Genomic DNA, 21,437 nt, shown 5'->3' with positions numbered 1-21,437 from the left:
AAACAAAAATCACTTAATGTTAGATGTTTTTAACCAAAAGGAGGATGGAAAATGTAGGTCCTCCAGTGCCAATACCAACTGAAGGTGGGCCCTCTATTGGGGGTGGGAGAATTGAATTTAATAGACATGAACATTTAGAAGCTGAGGGTAAATTGAAAATATATAATTTACATATATTCAGTATAGATAGAGATTATGACCACGGTCTTTAGCCTCTACTCCAGTGGTACTCAAGCTTTTTAAATAGGGGGCCAGTTCACTGTCCCTCAGACTGCTGGAGGGCCGGACTATAAGTAAAAACAGAACCTCACGCTTTCTCTCTGCCCCTCAGCCCATTTGCCATAACCAGGGGGGCCTCATCTGGCCCACAGGCTGTAGTTTGAAAACCCCTACCTACTCCATGAGTACAACCTCACTATTAATTGAAGTTACTTTCTTGTTCTGTAACTTAAAAGATACTCAAATAACCATTGTTTTGTGTATGTTTGTGTTTGTTTCTATAGGGTGACAGTGGTGGGCCTTTAATGTGTTACCTTCCAGAGGCCGGCAAATTTTATTTAATGGGAATTACCAGTTTTGGACATGGTTGTGGCCGAAAAAATTACCCTGGTGTTTATGTCCAGGTGCAATTCTTCAAAAACTGGGTGATAAACGAAGTGCATCAGGCAGCATCTGCAAACAGAAATAACACAAATATTAGACAGGGGCAGATCCTTCTCATTGTAGTCTTTTTCAATTTACTAGTGGCCATATAAATTGGCACTAAGACCATATCTTATTTTTGTAACTTGCCCTTTTTCATATACTCATCTTGCCACAAATACTAATTAATTTTTATGAAAAAACTGACCTCTTTGAAGTTTTCATATCAACATTTCTTGCTGATATCAAAGAGTTATGATGCTTTGGATATATAGTTCCAAAATTAGATATGGAACCACAGACTTTTCCCTGAATAGTGCTAATGATATGACTATTATATAATAGTATACTTTATATTTGTAGTACTTTTCTCAGGGTTTATAAACAAATATACACTTAGGTATACTTCATTATGCACATATTTATGTAAATAAAAGGAACTCAAACATAAATTATAGTTGGTTATTTATTAAATTCAGTGTGGTGTAGTGGATAGTGTGATAAATCTGAAGTCAGGAAGACATGAATTCAAATTCTGCCTCTGAAAAGGCTCTGTAGGCATGAACAAGTAAGTCACAGTCTTTCTGAGTTTCTTTGAAAAATAAATAAATTTTTAAAAAATTATTAAATGTCTATTATGCATAATTTCCTATTAAGATTATTATAATAAGATACTTCCTGCTGCTCTCTCTAAAAAGGGAATTAACACATATAGTAGGGGAGTGGAGTTGAGACCAGAGATGAATATTTTAGTAGTATTGATTTGATTACTGTTTAGCATGTAAGTGTATATAGTACAAAAGGGCAGCATGTCCTGAAAATGGCCAGGATAATTGGGTCTAGAATGCAATGCTCACTAGTCAGAAGCTCAGAGGTCCAGAGTGGGAGTTTGCTGTGCCTGCTCAGTGCTATAAGCTGGAACACAAGAACATGGAGTTTAATAGGTGCTTTCTTAGCGGCAAAATCTCCTTCAGAACTGTGGCTTTCATTATTGAACTTATTGAATGACTCTCCTGACTGCTTTGTCTTACTAAGTAACTTCTGTGGTTCTTTTTACTGACTATAGGAAATCTGTCTCTGTCCCTCTCCTCCTCTTTCTCACTCCAATGCACTCTCATCTCAGTTACATATGTGGCTTCTGAACCCCCAGTCAGATTGCTCTACTACCTACAATCTGGATTTATAAATCTTCAATGATCAAAATCTGTTTCTTTTCTGGGTTTAATTCTCTCTGCTTTCCCATGTTCACAGTATCATTCAACAAAGTAGTATTGGCACAGACTCAAAACAGCTGTCTGGATTTTAATATAGTGTCACATGAAGAAGACAAAACAATATACTGCTTAAAAAGTTAACAGTTCTAAATGCAGGTGTATAGTTTGCAGTCAAAAATAGGGTAGGGAGAAAAACAGTGTGACTGGCATTCCCCTTGCTCCTTTGGGGAATGGGCCAAAGAAAGTTGTTATATGAGCAGATAAAAGGGGAATGGGTCTCCAGTCCCACAAGGACACAGGGAAGGAAACTTCAGTTAAATCTTACCCCAAAGTCTTCCCTTTCAGTGGAATATCTTTGGCTACTCAATCTTCCTTTGCTACTCATGGAGCAGTGTGTTGGCCAGCATGTGGTTCAGTCCTCTGAGGGAAAAATTCAATTTATCAATCCTTATGGTTTGCTGTCTTGACTTTTATGATCTCTCTTTTTGCCTGGGGATAGAACTTACTTATTTTTCCCAAAGCAAGAATGAATCTAGAAGTTTAACCCAGACTAGTTGCCTGTGTCTTTATGGTTCCCATTTTGTCAACATACTCACTAATCTCTGAAAAGAGAGCTATAAAAAAATAATAATAAACAACAATCTCTTTGTTGCCATGTTTCTCTAATGCCAAGGAGATTAAGTTTTTAGTGGCTGAGGTTGTTTCTGGATTATTTTGGCCTCTCCATTTTGATGCCTACTTTACATGTGTTAAATTTATCTAAGACCTATGTCTCTACTTTGATTTATTTCCAAATTTTCAGAGTCAGCAACTTATTTCAATAGATTTGTAATTATAATAATTGTAAGCAATGTCTTCTCAGTTCTTCTAATTTGATGTTGACTTTAATTTTTGTGCTGATTGATTTAGATAACAAATTCAGAAATGATTGCTATATCAATAAATCAGTTATTTACTATATCGAGTTGTAACCAGTTATATTTTTGGTAAGATTATTCAATACTCAACATATCTAATATTTTCCAGTTATTTTCTTGAAGAAATTATTCTTAATATATAAGTGACAATTTTCAGTAGTCATTTGCAAATCTTTGGTGACTTCAGTTCTTAATCCTGAATTATATTTTCCTATTTTCTCATATCTTTCTTTGGCTGAAATCACCAAGTATTAAGGTTGTATTAGGAAATAAATTCTAACCTCTGGTATCTAGACCATCCTCAAGGCTGGATTGTCTTAAGGGAATAAAAAGCTCAAACTGTTGATATCACTGCTAGGCCTTCTGAGTACAAAATAAATATCAGAAACTTGGCATATTCTCTGATGCTTGGAAGACTACAATGGACAGCTCAATAAGGGAATTTTGCTCAGCTGAATCAACTCAAGGCATCTTCAGTGCTTATCTTTGATGAATATCCCTTTCCTGCTTTGACTCAGTAAATGTCCTTTTGTTAATTGTTGAATCATCTATAATTGTCATTTTATTACAATATTTAACCTAAACTTCTAGGATACCTGCCTAAATTAGGCCTAGCCTGGAATAAGAATGGCATAGGGGATGGACAGTGCAGAGAAAAGTAACCCAGGCTGGCCTTTATGCTTCTGGTGATGTTTTTGGTGATCATGAGGGACCTCCTACCCCAGAAAGATTAAATAGTAAACTGCCCATGGCTATTCAGCTAGGAGAGACAGATGCTCTGTTTCCTTAAAAACTTTACCTTGAACTAATGTGGAACTCTATTTTGCATGACTTCCTATGTGTAATGTCTTGCCTTCTCCATGAGTTGGGGATGAGGTAGAGAGAGGAAGAAAATTTAGAACTAAAAATGAAAAGAAAATTAGAAAAGAAAAAAAAAAAAAATATATATATATATATATTATTTAAAGCAAAGAGTCAAGCCTCTTCTTAAATATTAGAAATTTTCCTAAGTTCTCTGAGCAATTCTGATTGTATTCTTAATTTTTTATGTAATATAAACTCCATAAATCAGTAGAAGAAGGAGATCATAATGTTACCACTAAACTAAAAAACAAGAAAAATGAGCTTGTTGTGCCAGACAACGAATGAGCATTTATTAAGCTTTTATGTGCTGGGTAGTATGCTAAGTGCTAGACAATCCCATCTAATGGGGGAAACAACAAGCAACTATCTACAAAGAAGCTAGATGCAGGAAGATGGAACCAATCAAAAGAGGGATTGGGAAAGTCTTCCTATAGGAAATGGAATTTTAGATGAGACTTAAATTTTGGGGATAAACATTCATCGTTTGATAAAATTTGAAGGAAAAATTAGAAAGCATTCTGGCGGAAATTAGACACAGACCAATATCTTACACCATTCACCAAGATAAGATCAAAACGACCATGACCGAGACATAAAGAGAAATATTACAAGAAAATTTGACATAGAAAGAACATATCAGATTTTTGGATAGGTAAACAATTTATGAATTAAGAGATAGAGAGCAAAGATATAAAATGGATAATTTTCATTACATTTAAAAAGCATTTGTACAAATAAAACAAATGAAGCCAAGATCAGAAGAAAAGCAGAAAATTGGGAAGACCATTTTATATATATATATCTCATGTTTCATATATATATATATATATATATATATATATATATATATATATATCTCAAATATATAAAGATATATCATATCTCAAATAGATAAAGAACTTGGAAAGATCTTGAAGGAAACCAAAAGAGCCAGTAGGTGGAAAGGTGTAGGACATCCAGAAAAAAAGTCTGCAGCAAAGAAATGGAGTGTCTTGTTTGAGGAATAGCCAGGAGGCCAGTGCCACTGGATCAACTATGTGGTGGAGAATAAGGTGTAAGAAGACTGGAAGTATGTCTTGTATGGGAAACAGACAAACAGACATGGTCAGATCTGCTAGGGTGTGTCTAATTAAAGTACAAAAGACCAGGAAAGGGTGGTGAAAACTTATTATTCACTTGGTTTGATTACCTAATTGTTTCGTTTGATTGAATACCAAATCACTTAGCATTCAACTCTCTGGAATGCCACTTCCCTCTTTTTTTGTTACTGCAAGGACCAGCAGTGGTCACACTAAAAGTCCACCTAGGACTTTTGTTATTGTATCCACTAGAGAAAAATTGACAGTTTTTCCCCTCTGTTATTTTAGGCTATTTTAGTGTAATTATTTTTTCCTAAATTGCTTAAAAAGTCGAATAAGTTCTTTTGAAATAATGTTTTTTTGAATGCTTATTTTATTTATTTATTTTTATTACTGGACCCAATATGAGTATTGCAGCTACTATGAGAAGTTTGGATTTTGGAACCCTAAAATACTAGTGCCTAGTAGTTTGCCCTAAGTCACATTATGATCACTCAAAAATGTTTACATTTTCCTATTTACTTGGAAGTGCACCTAGAATGCTTATTATATTCAGGAACAGAGTTCAAATAATTTTTCTGACATCCTTCTATATTGCAGATATATAGGATAAGATTTGCCTACTGGCCTACAAACTAAATAATCAACCTGAAGTATTTCCTTTTTGGAAAGTTTTTGTTTCTTTTTTTTTCCTGAAGCAATTGGGGTTAGTTAAGTGACTTGCCCAAGGTCACACTGCTAGGAAGTGTTAAGTTTCTGAGACCAAATTTGAACTGGGGTCCTCCTGACTTCAGGGCTGGTGCTTACACTGCATCACCTAGCTGCCCCCTGAATGTTTTTCTTTAACTTACTTGCTGTAGTTAGGGTGAGTTAGAATTCCATTAGGATTGTCCTAAGAGTGGCAGCAAGTTTCTTTGGTATAGGAATCCAGAAGAATTTGACTGGACCCCCAAGGAGATTACCTAAAGTAAAGGAACTCATGTAGATATTTTGGTGCACCTGTGTGCAGAAAGACACATCTAGAAATCTGGTCTAGACCTTAGAGTCTAGGATGTCCTTATTTACTGAGGAAATCAGGGAGAGTTTCATCCAGCACAATTTGGTTTCTCATCTGGTCATTTCATTTGAAAGGGAAAAAGTTCCATGTTTTAGGGGATTTCTGTGGGGGTTAGACTTTTTGAGAAAGAAAAGTCATCATACACAAAAAGAACAAAGTCTTTTTAAATTCATAGGTTTTCAATAGAAATTCTTGTTCGTAGACCCTTTATAGGCAGCGTCAACTATGAAATATCCCGTTTTATAAATGGAGTGGGGAGAGCGTGTTTTTTGGCAACCTCACTCGTGGGCAGTGCCCAGCCTCCCTGCAGCTGTCCACGCGCGCCTACCCCGCAGCCTCCGAAGGTCAACTGCTGCCTGTGCGGCTGTCACCCCGCCCCCTCCGGCTAGTTCTCAATGCCATGGTCAAGGTCGGAAACCGCCAGAAAATGAGGCTGATTTTTCCGGGCGTCGCTTTGTGGATAGCAGGGGCTGTGTTTGCTTCTCCTCACCATCAGATGTCGGTCTTCAACAAGAGTAAGGACCTTTTCTCCTGGGAGGAACTGGGAAAGATGGATCTCTGCTTGAGGGAGGAGGCAAAGGCACTTAGACTAATGAACTGAGTCTGGAAGAGCCGGATTGAAATCCAGCCTTTGACTCTTAAGTGACCATAAACCTCAGATTTCCGCTCTGTAAACGGCTGTATGGTTGAATCGGGAAAACACCGTATCAACTTCAGCTGTATTCTCTTTTTGGAAAATCCCTGCCTCCGCATCCCTGTTGCACTTTTAGCGCAGGTGCCAAATACTAATTTTTGGAGGCTGCTCCTGCGTTTCAGCCAGAAATCACAAAGATAACACTGGGAATGTTGGTGTTTAGCTCATTTTACAAATGAGGAAACTGAGGCATAAGAGAGGGAAGGTATCAGTACTTGGTACATATAAAAGCTTCCTTCTAAGGTTTTTTATTTTGTTTTTGAGTTTTAAAAGAAAAAAATCTTTTAGTGTGTATTTTCTGCCTACCATCTCCAATGTTTTATCATAAATTAAGGATTATAAATGCAAAGTGTCCGAAAATGCTAGGGGCTGATAAATGTGTTGAGCTACATAAGCCTACCTCAAGATTTCTGTAAGCTATATAGAGAGCAAGAGATAATTTATTAAATGCTTACTTTGTGTCAGGCATTCTGCCAAGGGCTCAAAATAACTGTTACAAGCAAAAAGGACATTACCTCCCCAAGGAGCTTACTTACATTCTTCTCCTTGTTGTTATTTTTTAATTAAAAGAAACTTTTTAGGAGCTTATGTTCTTCTCTCTCTCTCTCTCTCTCTCTCTCTCTCTCTCTCTCTCTCTCTCTCTCTCTCTCTCTCTCTCTTTCTCTCTCTCTCTCTCTCTCTCTCTCTCTCTCTCTCTCTCTTTTTATTATAGCTTTTTATTTACCAGATATATGCATGGATAATTTTTTAGCATGGACAATTGTAAACCTTTTGTTCCAATTTTTCCCCTCTTTCCCCCCACCCCCTCCCCCAGATGGCAGGTTGACTAATACATGTTAAATATATTAAAGTATAAGTTAAATACAATATACATACACATATCCATACAGTTGTTTTGCTGTACAAAAAGAATCTGACTTTGAAATAATGTACATTTAGCCTGTAAAGGAAATCAGAAATTCAGGCAGACAAAAAATAGAGGGATTGGGAATTCTATGTAGTGGTTCATAGTCATCTCCCAGAATTCTTTCACTGGGTGTAGCTGGTTCAGTTCATTACTGCTCTGTTGGAACTGATTTGGTTCACCTCATTGTTGGAGAGGGCCACATCCATCAGAATTGATCATCATACAGTATTGTTGTTGAAGTATATGATAATCTCCTGGTCCTGCTCATTTCACTCAGCATCATTTCATGTAAGTCTCTCCAAGCCTCTCTGTATTCTTCCTGTTGGTCATTTCTTACAGAACAATAATATTCCATAACATTCATATACCATAATTTACCCAACCATTCTCCAATTGATAGACATCCACTAAGTTTCCAGTTTCTGGCCACTACAAAAAGGGCTGCCACAAACATTCTAGCACATACAGGTCCCTTTCCCTTCTTTAAGATCTCTTTGGGATATAAGCCCAGTGGGTCACAAGGGTATGCACAGTTTGATAACTTTTTGAGCATAGTTCCAAATTGAGGAGCTTATGATCTAAAGAGAAAATATAGCACATAAAAGGAAACTAGAAGGTGAGAGGTTGTCCTGAATTTTTTCTTTTAATATTTAAGTTTGGAGATCATTACATTAATGCATTTTTTAAAATAATTGATAGTTGATGCAATAGATAGAGTAGGCTTGGAGGCAGGAGGACCTAAGTTCAAATGAAGCTTCAGATACTACCTGTGTGACCCTGGATAAGTCACTTAACTCTGCTTGTTTCCATTTCCTCATCAGTAAAATGAGCTGGAAAAGGAAATGGCAAACTACTCCAGTATTTTTAGCAAGAAAACCCAGGTAACAAAGAATTAGGCACGACTAAAATGACTCAACAACAACACATTAATGCACTAAAAATCCAGCTGAAGAATTAAAATGTTTAGATCTAAAAGTAAATTTGAAAATTGTAAAAATCTGAAAGTATTCTTAAGTAACTGGCAGGTATGAATGCTTCTTAACCAAAGCACAAGGTCATTAATTTATCAAGTAACAATTCCTAACTCATTCCCAAGATCCATGACTGGTTATAGAGTATATTAGAGTATCTTCCCAGTGTTAGGTTGGTTATTATTTGGGATCATGCTATAGCCTATTGGAGGTACCTGGCCCACATTTTGAAGAAGATTGACATGTATGCTCAGCATTTGGGGAGAGAGGAGAGCAGGGTAATTAAGTACAATTTGGAAAATAAATATAAATCATAGTTGATTTTAGAAAAATAATGATTTCTGTCGTTTCTATTTCTAGAATGTGGAAGAGCACCACTGAAAAATGACTTAGAAGAATCTCGAATTATAGGAGGTCACCAGGCTCAGTCTGGATCATGGCCTTGGATAGTTAGCTTGCAGGTTTTATTTGCTAACTACTCTACACATTTTTGTGGGGGGTCCTTAATTGAAAAGAAGTGGATCATCACTGCTGCCCATTGCCTTGAAAATTATAGGTATGTATTCAGCATTATGTCCTATTTCAGCAGCGAGGTAGGTTGCATATATACATATTTGCATTTTTCAGTCAAGGAAAAAGCCTCAGAGATGTGAAGTGACTAGCTGAAATTCATACCAGGACTTAATAGCAGGCTGCAGAAGCTCTAATGTAGGTTAAGTTCAAGATTTCTTTTCATTAAAGTTCTTCTGGTCACCACTTTCAGTTTGGGGAAATAATTTTCTTCTAGTTGTTTTCTGTAACTAGTGCTCCTCTGAAGGCTAAAGGAGAAAGGCTATGAACTCACCAGCCAAATTGTTTTTTCTTTTTTAATTATTATGATTTTTTATTGACAGAACATATACATGGGTAATTTTTTACATTATCCCTTGCACTCATATCTGTTCTGACTTTTCCCTTCCCTCTCTCCGCTCCCTCCCCTAGGCAGGCAGTCTTATACATGTTAAATATGTTATAATATATCCTAGATACAATATATATGTACAGAACTGTACAGTTCTCTTGTTGCACAAGTAAAATTGGATTCAGAAGGTAAAAATAACCTGGGAAGAAAAACAAAAATGCAAGTAGTCTACATTCATTTCCCAGTGTTCCTTCTCTGGGTATGTAGCTGATCAAATGGAATTGAATTAGATCTCTTTGTCGAAGATATCCATTTCCATCAGAACTGATCATCATACAGTATTGTTGTTGAAGTATAGAATGATCTCCTGGTCCTGCTCATTTCACTCAGCATCAGTTCATGTAAGTCTCTCGAGGGCTTTCTGAAATCATCCTGCTGGTCATTTCTTACCGAAGAATAATATTCCATAATATTCCTCTACCACAATTTACCCAACCATTCTCCAATTGATGAGCATCCATTCATTTTCCAGTTTCTAGCCACTACAAAAAGCAGCCAAATTATTTTTCAAAGAGTTTAGAACTCAACCCAAAGGAACAAATAAGATGTGACAAAGTAGTTTTTCTCTGATAATATATGCACTTTAGAATTATTATTTTTCTTTTCCTTTTTTTCCCAAGATGCATAAAAGATGCAGTGTGACCTAGTGGAAAGAATATTGAATTTTGTATTTAAGAACTTAGATTAATACCTTTTCTCTGCTATTCAACTAGGAGAGAACTATTTAATCCTCATTGAATATATCTTCAATTATTGTATAAATAACTCTCATAAAGATTTGCATAGGTGGGGAATAGGCATAAAAGCCATTGTTACTGATGTTTCATCTTTTTCAGAATTAATAGTCAGATTTTTTTCCCATGTCTTGGAAATCCTCCCCTACTTCACATACTTTGCATATAAACCCTAATGTTGAGTGGGAAACATTTTTTATTATCTTTTCCTCTCATCTTAGCCAGTCTGAGAAGTGTAAAGCAATTATCTCAGAATTGTCTTAATTTGCATTTCTTTACTAGCATTTTTCCATATGACTAGAAATGCCTTAAATTTCTTCATCTGAAAATTGTCTGTTCACATTCTTTGAACTTTTATCAATTGGAGAATGATTTGTATTCTTATAAATTTGAGTCAATTGTCTAGCGCCAATTATATCACCCTCCAACATGGATTTCCATTATATATATTTGATTCATCCAGTTGCTTTTCCAATCTATATAAATATTTATAATTTCAAGGGCATTTCTGCTTCCCTTATAGGCACATTTAAGCCTTTAATTTTGGTGTCCAAGTGGAGTGATTTAACTGCCTTTGGCAAAAAAAAAAAAAAAAAAAAAAAAAAAAAAAAAAAAAAAAGTTTGTTAAAATTATTTTTACAAATATTTCCCATTTTCTTCTGTTTGCTTTCCTTTCATTTTCATTCTTAAATGCCATGTATATGACTTTGTTTAGTTGAATGTCTTGCTAAGTTTTATTTAAACTTTCCACTGCGGCAGCTCTTTTTGTAGTGGCTAGAAACTGGAAGATGAATGGATGTCCATCAATTGGAGAATGGATGGGTAAATTATGGTATATGAAGGTTATGGAATATTATTGCTCTGTAAGAAATGACCAGCAGGATGATTTCAGAAAGCCCTGGAGAGACTTACATGAACTGATGCTGAGTGAAATGAATAGAACCAGAAGATCACTATACACTTCAACAACAATACTGTATGAAGATGTATTTTGATGGACGTGGATATCTTCAAGATAAAGAAGATACAACTCACTTCCAGTTGATCAGTTATGGACAGAAACAGCTACATCCAGAGAAGGAACACTGGGAATTGAATGTAAAATATTAGCACTACTTTCTATCTACCCAGGTTACTTATACCTTCGGAACCCAATACTTAATGTGCAACAAGAAAATTGGATTTACACACATATATTGTATCTAGGTTATGTTGTAACACATGTAAAATGTATGGGATTGCCTGTCATCTAGGGGAGGGAGTAGAGGGAAGGAGGGGAAAATTTGGAAAAATGAATACAAGGGATAATGTTATAAAAAAAAAAAAGTATTCATGCATATATACTGTCAAAAAATGTATAATTATAAAAATTAATTAAAAAAATAAAAAATAAACTTTCCACTGCTTCTTACTTCTTTATTAGATAATATTGCTCATAAATGTCCACCATCCTTCAGCACAAGATTTTATAAATGAGTTTTTATTCTAATGTGTGGTGAACTTTGATAGCCGTTATTCTTTATTTTGGGAATAAATCAGTTACTTTCTAAGTCATTTTCTGGACTCTGGTCTTCTTGTTGGGGTCATTAATTTATATTATTTAAAATTATTATCACTGTTAATTCTTATGCTCATTTCAATGTTTTGATCATCAATTTCCCATTTAAATAGTTCAGATTTGTTTCAACTAATAACAAGTAATAACACATTTTATTATTATTCTACTTATATTTTGTTAATTCTGATTTTAGTTCTGACAAGTTATTGTTCAGACTGTATACAAGACAGTTAACTCACAAGTGGAAGAAAAAGTTAATATTCTGCTTGTTTGGTATACCTATCAGAGATATCTACCATTCTAATGGATACTGATACTTACCACTGTAGCTTTACACACTGAGATATTCGTTTCTCTAGGAAAGTTAAAACACAAAGATACAGAGATAGCCACATGCTCATAGGTGAGAGACAAGTTTGCTGCTGTTCTCCGACCAGCCTTTCTAGATATAGCTGAAAGCAGTCGCTTACACTTCCAAACCAATAGAAAAAGAAAAAAGTAAGGGTCATTTCTTTAGTATGTCTTCCAAATTTTAGTTCTGCAACTGCTGTTTCCCATTTCCAAACTCGGGAATCTATTAGCTCTTTAGATCAGGAGTCAATTAAAGAACTCTTTTATTTGTACAAGTACCTCCCAGCATTCCCTAGTAGTATAGCCAGAAATAGTGCTTCTAAATTGCATATATATGGTGGACTAGAACCAAGCAGGGAATATCTACACAAAATTTGTATAACTGACTAGCAAAGGCAAATCTGAGTATATCCCATGTCCAAAATTATCATATAGCAATACAATTAGAATGTTAATATTCAAAGTACTGGCCTTTATTTTTCTCCAACAAGACCATTTGAATCACCACACTTAGAAACTAAAATTAGAAACTAAAAAGTCCTAGATATGCTTATACAGGAGGAAGTAATTAGGCACTAAAGAGAATAAAAGTGAAAAAAAGCTGTATGGATGAAAATGAATGAATGAATGAAAAATGAATGAATATAAAAAACATTCATGGTGAAGGTGACAATTGGGAAAATATTAAGGGACTGATTTTATATATAAGGAATATAAAATAGGGGAGTATTTCCAAAGAGATGAAAAAAAGTTCAGAGATGAGAATAGTTTTAAGCATGGGTGATACTCTATAGAAAAGGGCAAGGTTTGGAGGAAAATATAATGCCACTGCCATTGTGTGACCTTGGACTGGCTATTTAATCTCTACATATATCTCCTTACATTTACAATGAAAATTGAGGGAGTTATCTCAAAGAACTATTAGGAGACCATTCTTCATTACTTTTGGGAGAGAGGTCAGGAGATTATAGAATGTTTATATACACTTTCAGATGTCACAGGATTGGTCATCTTCTCAGAATTATTTTTCCTTTGTAATAAGGGAAGATTTAATATTAGGAAGTACATTTTAGCTAGAAAGTATTATGATATAAAAATGTACAATTAAAGAGTTTATATATATATGTATATATGTATATATTTATTTATTTATGTATAAAGAGTTTGGACTAGATAGTTTCTAAGGTTCCTTTCAACTCTTAAGCTTATGATAATATGAACTAGTGAAAATTTTTCATATTTTACTTTTTATTTGTGCTTTCAGTATAATTTTAAAACAAAAAGATGTATTGCATAATCTAAGACTGTAGATCAAAAAATGAAAAGTTTTAGACTCTATACTATACCAGTGTCATAAGAACATTTTTTGTTGCAGAGACCCCCAAGTTTGGAGAGCTGTTATTGGAAGCAATAATCTTTTCCAAAGCCCTAAGACATCTAAGAAAATGCAAATTGATCAAATCATTATCCATCCTCATTTTGTCCTAGAAAAATATGTAAATGACATTGCACTTTTTCATTTAAAAAAAGCAGTGCATTATAATAAGTATATTCAGCCTATCTGTCTACCATTCTTTGATTTTCTGCTAAACTTGACCAGAAGAACAAGATGCTTCATAAGTGGCTGGGGCCAAACAAGAAACAAAGGTAAATATTGCCATTTACTAAGATAATGATCCTTTGCCTAGATTCATTTGATTGACAACTGCTGTGGAATGTCTGAGGTTGAGCAGAGACAATGATTTACAAAACATATCTCTATATGACCTCACATAGGATGCAATGTAAAGGTAAGCTCTAGGGGTCATTGTCATTCGACATACACATATTAGTCCTGCTGTTGGCTCTACAGGACCAGACAGCTTATTGTACCCTCCTATAGCATGTTGCCATGTGTACAGAAGAGAGTATGAAGGGGCAAAGAAACTACATGCTATTTCAATAGTTCCAATTTAAGCCTTTTCAACCAGTGCCAAAAAAAAATGAGGAATGTACCTTCTGAATCCAATTCTTCCTGTGCAACAAAAAATTCGGTTCTACACACATATATTGTATCTAAATTATACTGTAATATATTTAACATATATAAGACTGCTTGCCATCAGGGGGAGGGGGGTTGGGGGAGGAAGGGAAAAAATCTGAATAGAAGTAAGTGCAAGGGATAATGTTGTAAAAAATTACCAGCATATGTACTGTCAAAAAATGTTATAATTATAAAATAAAATAAAAAATTAAAAAAAAAAAAATGAGGAATGGACAGAAGAAAAGGCATTCAATTTTACTGATCAATCATTAATGAAGTTGTTGCTTTCTGTAAGATAAACAACAATGGGGCAAAATTAATAGTAAACTTGCATTAAGTCAGGAAGACTAGAGGTAAAATACCACCTCTGATGCCTGCTGTGTGATCTTGGGAGAGTGGCAGTCTCTTAGGGCTCCAGATAGCTCTCTCATATTCTGGGCAGAGCATGGATTGGTCTGCATCAATAGAAGAAATTTCCATTTTTTCAGTAGGAATTCTTCACAACTGATGAAATAATAGATTTGATTTCTTAAAAATTGCATAACATATATTATTGCAATGGAAACAACAAGCTTTAAGAAAAGATGAGTTGGTTGATTTTTAGAAAAAGATGGAAAGACTTGCATGAAATAATGAAGGGCAAAATGCACAAAACCAAGACAATATTGTATACACTAACAGCAATATTTTAAATTTTTTTCTTTATTGATTCTTTTTAAATATCATGTTTCTCAACTCACTTTTGTAAGACCTTGTATTCCAAATTTTTCTCCTTTCATTCCTCACTTCTCCTCTCCCCAAGATAGCAAGCAATCTGATATAGTTTAAAACATGTACAATCCTTTTGAACATATTTCCTTATTTTGTTATGTTATGCAAGAAAAATCAGACAAAAAGGGGGAAAAATCCATGGGAAAGAAAAAGCAAAAAAACCAAACAAATAAAAAAAGGTGGAAATACTATACTTTGATCCATATTTATTCTTCACTGTTCTCTCTCTGAATATGAATGACATTTTCCATTTCAAGTCTGTTGGAATTATCTTGAATTACCACATTGCTAAGAAAAGCTAAGTCCATCATTACCTGCCATCTAGGGGAGGGGGTGGAGAGAAGGAGGGGAAAAGTTGGAACAGAAGTTTTTGCAAGGGTCACTATTGAAAAATTACCCATGTATAAGTTTTGTCAGTAAAAAGCTATAATTTAAGAAAAAAAAAAGCTAAGTCCATCACAGTTGATCATCACATAATGTTGCTTTTGCTGTATACACTTAGAATCAATTCATATAAGTCTTTCCAGGCTTTCTGAAATCAACAGGCTCATCATTTCTTATAGAACAATAATATTACATTACATTCATATACCATAACTTATTCAATCCTTCTCCAATGATAGGCATCCAAATTTCAATTCCTTGCCACTACAAAAAAAAAAAAAAAAAAAAAAAAAAAAAAAACCGCTACAAACATTTATGCACATGTGGGTCCTTTTCCCTCTTTTCCCTCCCTTCCTCCCATTCTTTCCCCTAAAGGGCAAGCAATCCAATATGTTAAACATGTGCAAAATCTTCTATACATATTTCCACAATTATCATGCTGCACAATGAAAATTAGCTCAAAAAGAACAAAAAAATGAGAAAGAGAACAAAATGCAAGCAAATAATAAAAGTGGCAAAAAATAGTATGCTGTGATCCACACTTAATTCCCACAGTCCTCTCTCTTCATCACAAGACCGTTAGAACTGGCCTGAATCACCTCGCCAACAGCAATATTCTAAGAACAACTTAGAATGACAACTCATTTTGTATATTATAAATATTCAAATAAACTACAAAAGACCTATGAAGGAAGATGCTATTCATACCCAAAGAACTGATAAATAGTAATATAAAAGTTACACACACACACACACACACACACACACACACACATATATATATGCATTTTTACATCTAATGATAGCAAAACAAAATTAAAATACTTTCTTCAAGGAATTTACATTCTACTGAGGAATTTACCTTCTACTATTTATATTAGGTACTCGGATTAATAAATACAAAGTAAATGAATGGCAGGAGGCAAGATCACATAACAGAACTTTCAGAGGAGTCTGAGACTTTGGATTCTGTTCCCAACCCTTCTCTTTTTAAGTATTTTAAAATAATTTCTCAATATGTGCCAAATGCTTCTAATCTAGGCATGCAGATGGAATTTGAAAGGTTACCAATATCAGCTGTGTCTGTGAAGACAAAAAGTATTGTCCATGGATGCTCCCTGTAGATTTTTAAATTTGGAACAGTACCAGGAATCTGTCCCTGAATAGTGCCTGGAGTATTGTCCTGCTTTTTACCCTATCCTTTCTGTTGCTTTTCTTGTTCTAGTCAGAGTAACAGGTCTAATCCAAGGTTTAAAACCCAATTGCATGGAACTATCCTCATTGGTAGAGAAGCACTCACTTCTGGGAGTGCTTCACCCAATCTTCACCATGATATCTTTGTGCAATTGAGCTTTGAGGTTCATGTTCTATGGAGATGGAAATGTGCATGATTTCAAATTCTGTTGAGACATTCATTAGTCCATGGAATTTGGTGACCCTTTTTCTATTAACATATTATTATCAAAAATGTAATGTAGAGATGAACACAGGATTTTCCTCTTGATGTTTTTCTTTGGAAAGAAACTCTGTAATGACAAGTTCTGACTAAACAATTACCAAACTTCCTAATTTCCCAAATATTTTGTGGTTCTTTGTTGTAGGTCCATATTCTTCTATTTTGCAAGAAGCAGAAGTTCATTATATTCCTCGAAACACCTGCAATAGTGAAGAAAGCTATGATGAAATTGTTCCATACACTTCATTTTGTGCCGGAGACGAAGATGGAACTGTTGATACTTGTTTGGTGAGGCTCAACAACTCTCCTTTAAAATTAAGTCAAATGACACAACTATTGCTGATCCTCAGGAGATACAAAAACTTGCTGCTATTTGCCAGGAATCAAACCTAACTCAGCTGTAGCCTTCATAACAAACAATACTGTAGACAACTAAGGTCTGTCTTACCCACCTGAAGCTAGCATAGTTCATTACTGATTTGAAACAAGCACATTTTATTGATTGATACCTTTTCTTATAAAACAGTCATCTCCCACTCTGATTCTTCCATTAAAACCTTCCCTTATTATTATGGGTCAGAACTTGAAACAAGGTGCTAAGTCACTGATAGAGACAATGCTTATGTACTTAGTTCACACGTCTAAAGGAGTTCACACATTAGTTCACACATTCACATCTTATAGGAGGAGTTCACAAGCCCACTCTTGGACTTCCAGGAGATTCACAAGTCAGAAGCCCACGATCCCACTCTGAGGCGGAGAAGATTCATTCCAACTTCCACCTTTGTGCTGGATGGAGATTCGGAGGGAGCTCTTGGAACCCTCTACTAAAGCTAACTTGGGCCCCAGGAAAAGAGACAAGACTTTGAAGGAGACAATAAAGGATTTGGACTTTAATTTCTGGCTGCATTTGGATTATTGAACTGAACTGCTCCCAGAAGCTCCCCAAAAAACTTGCTCCCAGAGAACGATTATAATTTAGAGAAGAGAACATTACACCTTGTGACCAAAACAAAACAAAATTTGAGTGAAAACATCTGATAGAGACAATAAATAGAATATTCTGACCTAGAAATTCTCCATTTCTCTTCTCTAAAAGAAGAGGTATGCTTCTTAATCTTTTCTCTTTTCAACTCCTTCAGATGTTGACTGCTATGGAGGCTCTCAGAGAATTGACTACCCCTTACAATGCACTTAGGCATGATCCTTAACATTTTCCATCTCTATTTTTTATTTTTAGGGGTTCTAATCAGGTGTCACTTAAGGATTGATTAAAAACTCTAGACAAAAAGTAAATATATCTCTGCTCTCCAAGAAGTCCATAGTAAACAAAAGTCCTTCAATAATTTGTTGAAACAAATTGTGAATGGAGTTGGCTAGTGGCAAGGAGGAGAAGCTGTAATTGAAACCAGCCATCTCTAGCTTTTATGGGTGGTTATAAGGTTATCTTATAACTTTACTTCTCTGTAGTCAGTTTCCTCATCTGTAAAATTAGGGGGTTGGATGAAATATCCCCTAAGAGGACTCAATCTATAAATGCATAGATCAGTCATTCATAGTTTTATAATTCACTTCTTCCTTATTTTGTTGCAATTGTTGTCTTTATATGTGATTCATTTTTCAAAGGCTCACCACAGTTCATTTCTGTAAGTATACTCAGAATTTTTGTGGTAGCTGTCTTTTGCCTTAAAGAGAAGAATAGTATCTGACTGAGAAGCTGATCTTAAAATGAAATCCTTTTCCTCTCAACTTACAGTAATTCTTATAGTTTTTAGTTTTTTTTTTTTTTTTTTTAATTTCTCCTTCATGTAGGGAGAAAACTACTGGATGATTTAGTTGGCAATGGGGTGATATGGTGTTTGTTTCTTTTTTCTTGTCTGATTTTGCAAAGTTGCTTCTCTGTTATGCTATAGGTTTTGATGAACATGTATGTGGGATAGGTACTGATCAGGAAAGCCTAGATCAATTGTGTTCCTCGCTCCCATATAATCCAACTGATGAAATTTCAGGTACTTAACAGGTAGGACAAAATAACAAAATACAACAAAATAACAAAGTTTTGCTCTTTTCAGACTTTCAGTAGTTGTATTTGTAGATTGTAAAGAATGAGAAGCCTGTAATGGCCCATTCAGACTTTGTATAAGAGTCTACCCCTTTCAGGTTTTGATAGACTGGTTTAAAAAAAGTTAGAGAAGTGCTTATATTTCTTTACTCCTGAAGTTCCTCAATTAAGCTAATGAAATTATAGGGTAGCCAATTATTGACTTACTGGTGGATTTAAAAATCATGAGCAAGCTCTCAGAAGAGATTCATCTTTGATAATAAAGAAAAAATCAGTCATAGAAGAACCAAGCTTTTTTTTTCCCTTGTGACTCTTCTTGAATATCACAGGAAGGGTGATCTTCCTATTAATGTAATACATACTGCAATACAAAATGCAGTGGTACTTTGCAATTGAGCAATTCATTTGATGGAAGACATTGTGTTCAACACAGAGGGAAAGCTCTAGAGAGTTTAACTACATAACTGAGTGGAGTTGTGGAGGAAAGCTGGAAGCTCAGTCAAGTCACAACCTCAACAAAGATGATGAACATGACAAACATTTCAGTTTGTGTTCAACTCTTTGTGACTCGTTTGGGGTTTTTTGGTACGATACTGGTGTGTCTTTGCCATCTCCTTCTTCAACTCATATTTACAGATGAGGAAACTGAGGCAAACAGGGTTAAGTAACTTGCCCAGGGTTTCACAACTAACTAATGACTGAAGCTATATTGAACTCAGGGAGATGAGACTTCCTGATTTCAAGCCCAACACTATCAACTGCTTCACTTAGGTGCCCTAATAATGATGGTGAAGTTATAAAGTTTTACTCTAGTTACATATTTTTAAACTAGATTTACTAATTTTTCTGTTGCTTCTGATATTTTGTCTTCTTTCAGGACAATTCCATTTCTTAGTGAAACTATTTTTACATCATTCATAGATAAGTTACTGAGTTTCATTATTTTATCTTTTTAAAACAAAAAACTGGTCAAATCTAATATTAAATTTTCCTTTTTTTATTTACAATCCTTACCATTAATGAAATTAGCTTTACAATAGTTCCACCTTTGTTTTATGGGGCACTGTTGATGTTAATTCATTGGGTATTTTTAAAATTTTTCATTTGATGTCTTGTCTTCATATTCTCATTGTGGCATAGCATTATGAGTAGAAAATTGGTCTCAGAAGCATGAAGACCTGGGTTCAAGTGTTGCTGTTAGCACACACTGACTATGTGATTGTGACCAAATCACTTAACTTCTCAACAGATCAGACAACTAGTCTAAGGCCGATATGTTTCAGAAAATTTCCAGAATCTCAAGATTCCCCAACCTCTCATATCATTAAAATCACAAATTGAGTTTTTATATATATCCATTATGTTGGAATAAGTTTTTTCCCTACTTGCTTTTACCCCCTTTTCTATGAGGCAATTTCCTTTTGAAGTTTTTTTGTTTGTTATCATTTGTTATCTAGAATATCTTTTGCTATTTTTAAGAACAAATGTGAGTGGGACTCCTGCCATCTAAGGGAGGGGGTAGAGGGAAGGAGGGGAAAAGTTGAAATAGAAGTTTTTGCAAAGGTCAGTATTGAAAAATTACCCATGCATATATTTTGTATATAAAAAGCTATAATAAAAAAAAAGTAAAAACAAAAAAACAAAAACTCCCAAATCAAAAAAACAAATGTGAAGAAGTGAACACATGTACCCTAGATTTTTTGAAGAGCAAATATCAAAGAACTCTGAGAGAAAGAATAGGTAGGATCCTATGGTTAGCATTTTATAAGAGAAGTTTATTAGTTTTAGAGATGGAGTACTTTCAAGAATGAAATTCTTAAGATGCAAAGAGAAGCAATTCTATTGAGGAAAAAGATTGTCAAAGAGACTAATGTGGATACAAAAAGAATTAACCAACTGACTTAGATATTAAGAAGGAGAAAGCAAGGACAAGTAATGGTAAAGTATAACATAGTTCTATATAAATAATGTCATAAAAATTAAGTCCAACCAGCTGCATATTCCACCCAATGAAAGAGAAAGTAGAAATTTATACATAGTAGGAAAATTGAGCACAATTACTATGAGTATTTACAAGTTGGAAATAAATTTAAAATGTGTTCTTTAATAATATAGATATCAAGTAAAATATTGCAAATTTTTTAATGACTTACAAAATACTTGAAAAATTATTGATGTCATTTGGGGGGGTCTTTGATTCTCTTTTTTTTTTTTTTTTTTTTGACAGGGTGATAGTGGTGGACCTTTAATGTGCTATATTCCAGAGTCTAAAAGATATTTCCTAATGGGAATTACCAGTTTTGGATCTAATTGTGGCCAAAAATATTTTCCTGGAGTTTATACTGGGGTGCAGTTCTACAAAATGTGGGTGAATAACATATTGCTTCTGGCAGCAGCTGAAGACACAGATAAAATAAAAATTGTACAAGGAAAGACAATGCTAATTGTGATCATCATTCTACTAGTGGATACATAAAACAGCACTAAGGTTATAATTCCATTTTGTAATGAATCTATCCTTTTTCATCTCTATATTGAACAAACTTGATAATTATTCATTCTTTGGTGAATGAACTGTTTTCAAACTCTTATGTCAACAATTTTTGTTGTTTATAAAAGGTTTGTTTCAAAATTTAATATTAAATCATATCCTTTCCATGTATATAAGCATATTGGATGTTTTATAATGTCATAATAAGTTTATATTTAGAATACCTTTCTCAATATTTATATCAAATATGTATGTCCTTTATAATAAAACAATAAAGTATCTGTAATGAAAATTATAATTG

General features: G+C 34.4%; 2 protein-coding genes across 3 annotated transcripts in view; both read left to right on the top strand.

Annotated features, from left to right (window-relative positions):
* Positions 1–1,094, top strand: part of LOC141544349 (transmembrane protease serine 12-like) — a 46,608-nt gene extending 45,514 nt beyond the window's left edge. Inside the window, exon 5 of the mRNA XM_074270398.1 lies at positions 504–1,094. Coding sequence (XP_074126499.1) covers positions 504–755 — 252 coding nt within the window. The 3' untranslated portion in view covers positions 756–1,094. The remainder of the gene's footprint in view (positions 1–503) is intronic.
* Positions 1,095–6,115: 5,021 nt separating this feature from the next.
* On the top strand, positions 6,116–21,431 carry LOC141544348 (transmembrane protease serine 12-like). Of its 2 annotated transcripts, XR_012482580.1 has the most exons (6): positions 6,131–6,288; positions 8,706–8,901; positions 13,325–13,596; positions 16,729–16,871; positions 17,268–17,687; positions 20,873–20,978. XR_012482580.1 is itself a non-coding variant. In XM_074270397.1 (5 exons), exons 1-5 carry the CDS (start codon positions 6,174–6,176, stop codon positions 21,119–21,121), a joined length of 975 nt encoding a protein of 324 aa, XP_074126498.1. In that variant the 5' UTR covers positions 6,116–6,173; the 3' UTR covers positions 21,122–21,431. The 2 variants fall into 2 exon arrangements, 1 of the variants encoding a protein (XP_074126498.1); XM_074270397.1 differs by lacking the exon at positions 17,268–17,687 and having other exon boundaries at positions 6,116–6,288; positions 20,873–21,431.
* Positions 21,432–21,437: the final 6 nt, after the last annotated feature.

This window comes from Sminthopsis crassicaudata, chromosome 5, assembly GCF_048593235.1.
Source record: "Sminthopsis crassicaudata isolate SCR6 chromosome 5, ASM4859323v1, whole genome shotgun sequence".
Taxonomy (NCBI): Eukaryota; Metazoa; Chordata; class Mammalia; order Dasyuromorphia; family Dasyuridae; genus Sminthopsis; species Sminthopsis crassicaudata.
This window is presented reverse-complemented; position numbering and strand designations above follow the sequence as displayed.